Source organism: Chrysochloris asiatica, unplaced genomic scaffold (assembly GCF_000296735.1).
Source record: "Chrysochloris asiatica unplaced genomic scaffold, ChrAsi1.0 scaffold00015, whole genome shotgun sequence".
Taxonomy (NCBI): Eukaryota; Metazoa; Chordata; class Mammalia; order Afrosoricida; family Chrysochloridae; genus Chrysochloris; species Chrysochloris asiatica.
In genome coordinates this window covers 13,857,037-13,860,726 of record NW_006408533.1, presented here as the reverse complement: position 1 = coordinate 13,860,726, position 3,690 = coordinate 13,857,037, and the positions used below count along the sequence as shown (strand labels likewise).

The following is a 3,690-nucleotide window of genomic DNA, read 5'->3' as shown; positions in this document are numbered from 1 at the left end:
AAACAAACAAACAAACAGTTCGGGGCCAGCTCTTTGGTTGAGAGTATCTGTGAGCATGTGGGGCAGAAGAACCCACCAGTGATGAGGGTGTGGGGTGTCCACTCACTCAGGCACCCCCTCTAGTCACCAGAATGGAGGTTCACAAACACCAGGCCAATTAACAGATACCAAAAAGAAAATCAGAACAAAGCAAAACCAACAAAGTGTATTGTCCACCTTTGCTCCAAGGTTCCCGTGGGATTTTTCCGTGGTGTATCTGCTCCTGTGCTTGGTCTTGCTGGTTGGTTTCACCCAAGTTATTGGCTCAGGGCTGCTGAGCCCAGCAGATTCAAAAGTATGAGATTTCTTACTTTTGCTACAAATCCCACTAGGTATAAGCCTTCAAACCTTTTAAATATTCCTATCTCTGTGGTTCCGAGTTTTGGAGCTCTGCCCTGGATCTGCTTTGCCTGGTATTCTGTGGTATCACTGACAACAAACTTCACTGCACCTCCACCCTAGCAGCCATCAAGCCCTGCCTCTGATAAATTCCGTATTTCTTGAAGCAAGAAATATAAAGTTTTCTTTGGTAGAAATACAAACAGAATAAACAACTAAACAGAATCCATACCTCTAACGTAAAATTATAGTTGACCCCCAATTTACTAATGGGTGTTGTGTGGTGCTATAGGATAATCATTCAAACTCATGGTCAGTTTGAACTACAAAGTCAGTGGTTCAAACTCTCCAGCTGTTCCTCAGAAACCATATACAGGGTAGCTATGAGTTGGAATGACTCGACCACACTTAGCAACAGCAATATTGTTGCAAAGTTATTTTCTAAGATATTTATATTAAATGTGACATGTATGTGACATATATCATATAAAGTTCTCAATTGCTCACAGAAGCAGAATTAATATGGCTTGCTCTTATTGTCGTTAAATGCCATTGAGTTGGTTCTGACTCACAGTGACCCTGAATAAAGTTTCCAAGGAGTGACTGGTGAGCTTGAACAACCTACCTTGTGGTTCAAACTGATGTGGTCTAGTGTATTATACCACAGCATCACATCAGGACTCCTTTAATACTATCAATCATGGCTCAGGGTATTTCTAAATCTTGAATCTTCTGCTCTCCTACTCTTCCCTCCACTATTTTCTGTGAGTGGCAAGCATATGACCCTTCTGGAGACTGAGTCCTAAGCTCTTATTTGAGCTTCTATGTGTCTGAGCCAGAGGTGTGAGGAAAAGGAAAATGAGTGTTAAACTAGAAGGAGGCTCCTGCAACACTTAGTGACATCTCAGGACCAATGACTTCCCAAGACATTATAGCAGTAAACCTGGAAAAATGGCATGGGACAAGGTGGAACAAAAGTCAGGCAAACCCATATGACTCACATCGATATTAAAAAAAAAAAAAAAAAAGACTGCATCAAGAAAGAAAACTATTAAATCCAAAGAAAATATTTTTGGTTGTTTTGTTATTTTATTGTAACATTAATAGAGCAGTTTTAGATATTTCAAAAGAGGTTGCAAAGACTCAAACACATTAAAGTGAGTTAAATTAATATATTTGTATTCATTTCTTTATTTTCTAGAAAACACAACTTGAATCACTAGAAGAAAATCTGCTCTTAGCTCAAGAATATCAAATGATACAGGATCAATTCTTAACAGAAAAGGAGAAATATTTCAATAAATATGATAGACAGTTGTCACTTGATGCTTCAGTTAGAGATAAAGCACAGGTATTTTTTCCCCTTATTTTGTTTGTTTTTAAGATAATTATTTATTGACATAAAGTACAAAGTAAAGGGTGGTTAATCGAGCTGTCCCTCATCTGAGGGTCAAACAAACCTGATACAACACAGCATGTTTTCTTTCCATAATACTTTGTTTCATATTCTGGTCAAACATTTGAAATGGAATTTTAAAAAGATATTTGAGAAATGAAAGCCTTGCTTTTGAATCTACCATTTGATACTAATTGCTGTTTAAATTATTTGGACCAATAATGCCATTTGTGTGTGTGGTTTGTAAATTTATATATATTAGCATACACTTGAAACTTCAATTCTAAGTGCAGTGAATTCCCCTGATAAGCCTCTAAGTTTTCTCTAGATGTATGAGTTCCAAATTTTGTTTCTATTTTTATATTAGATATGGAGAGTCATTAGAAACTCGAAGAAACATCTGACCCTGACTGTTTACTGGAAATCACTGAGATTTCTGAAGATATTTTTATAAAATTTCTGCTAAAAAAATGAAAAGTAAAGTGAACATATGCGCACACCATAGATAAAGAAGGATGAGAGTGCCATGTGTGCAGTGTTAAGATATGGCCACTTGCTATATATTCTTCTCCAGGTACTCACTGATGAGAAAAATCACTTTTCCTTTGAATCCTTGTTTCTCCTTCAGGATTCAAATTTCAGGAAATAGAGGAATGATTATGTCTTTGCATTTCACCTAGCCATAAAAATCAGTAGAGTGCTAATTTATCCTTTCACCTCTTGGTGTCATACACGGTTATTGTTGTTAAGTGTCATTGAATAAGTTCCTATATAGGGTTTCTGAGGAGTGGCTGGTGGGTTTGAAACACTAACCTTGTGGCTAGCAGTCACATGCTTATCTTCAATGCCACGCCAGGACATCATCATACTTAGGTATATATTATAATTGCAATACTATATCTACCCTTCATTGCTTTAGTTGCTGTAGGGTCAATTCTGATGCATGGCTATCCCATGTGTATAGAACTGTGCCTGAAAATGTTTTGTATGGTTGATTTTTCAGAAGTGGATCTGTAGGCCTTTCTTCCAAGGATCACTCTGGGTATTCTCAGATTGTTGTTGTTGTTGTTAAGTGCCATGGAGTCGGTTCCGACTCATAGTGACCCTGTACAGGGTTTCTGAGGCTGTAAATCCTTACGGGAGCAGAAAGCCTCATCTTTCTCCTGCAGAACAGCTGGTAGTTTTGAACTGCTGACCTTGCAGTTCACAGCCCGTTTCGTAACCGCTACACTTCCAGAGCTCTTTATTCTCAAATTACATTTGGGTAAATCTCAAACTTTTCAGTTAGCAGCTTAGCAGCTGAACATGTTAATTGTTTGTACTACCCAAGGTCTGCCTCATTACTGAGAATGCTGCTAGCCAGGACTTGAATGCAAGCATTCACAGTTACTAATTCAGTGATTTTAGCAAATTATTTACCCCTTCTGTCTCAGGGCTTTGTTGTTGTTGTTGTTTTAAAATTTGTTAAAAAAAGATTTACTTCATAGAGCAATTTATAAGCAATTAAAAAGAGACACCCATAAGAAGTTACTTTGAAAATAAAGGGATGCCAACAACAAAAAAAAAAGAACTCTGGTAGCTTGGGCTGTTAGCTGCAAAGGTAGCAATTAGAATCTACCAGCCGCTCTGTGGAAGACAGATGAGGTCTTCTACTCCCGTAAAGATTTACTGCCTTGGAAACCCTATACAGCGTCACTATGAGTCGGAACTAATTTGATGGTGCACCACCACCACCGCCACCACCAACATGCTGTTGTAGAATCTCATTGTAGTGCAAATGATTAACACTCTGGATGGAGGTTCAAGTCCACCCAAAGTGACTCGGAATGAAGGTCTGGCAATCTATTCCTGAAACAATTAGCCATTGAAAACCTTGTTTTAGAATAGTCTACTCTATTACACACAAGGTCACCATG

At 38.1% G+C, this 3,690-nt stretch overlaps 1 protein-coding gene across 1 annotated transcript in view; it reads left to right on the top strand.

The window, feature by feature from the left end:
• CCDC178 (coiled-coil domain containing 178) overlaps nt 1-3,690 on the top strand; it is a 585,948-nt gene that overhangs the window by 361,169 nt on the left and 221,089 nt on the right. Inside the window, exon 17 of the mRNA XM_006835132.1 lies at nt 1,580-1,729. Coding sequence (XP_006835195.1) covers nt 1,580-1,729 — 150 coding nt within the window. The remainder of the gene's footprint in view (nt 1-1,579; nt 1,730-3,690) is intronic.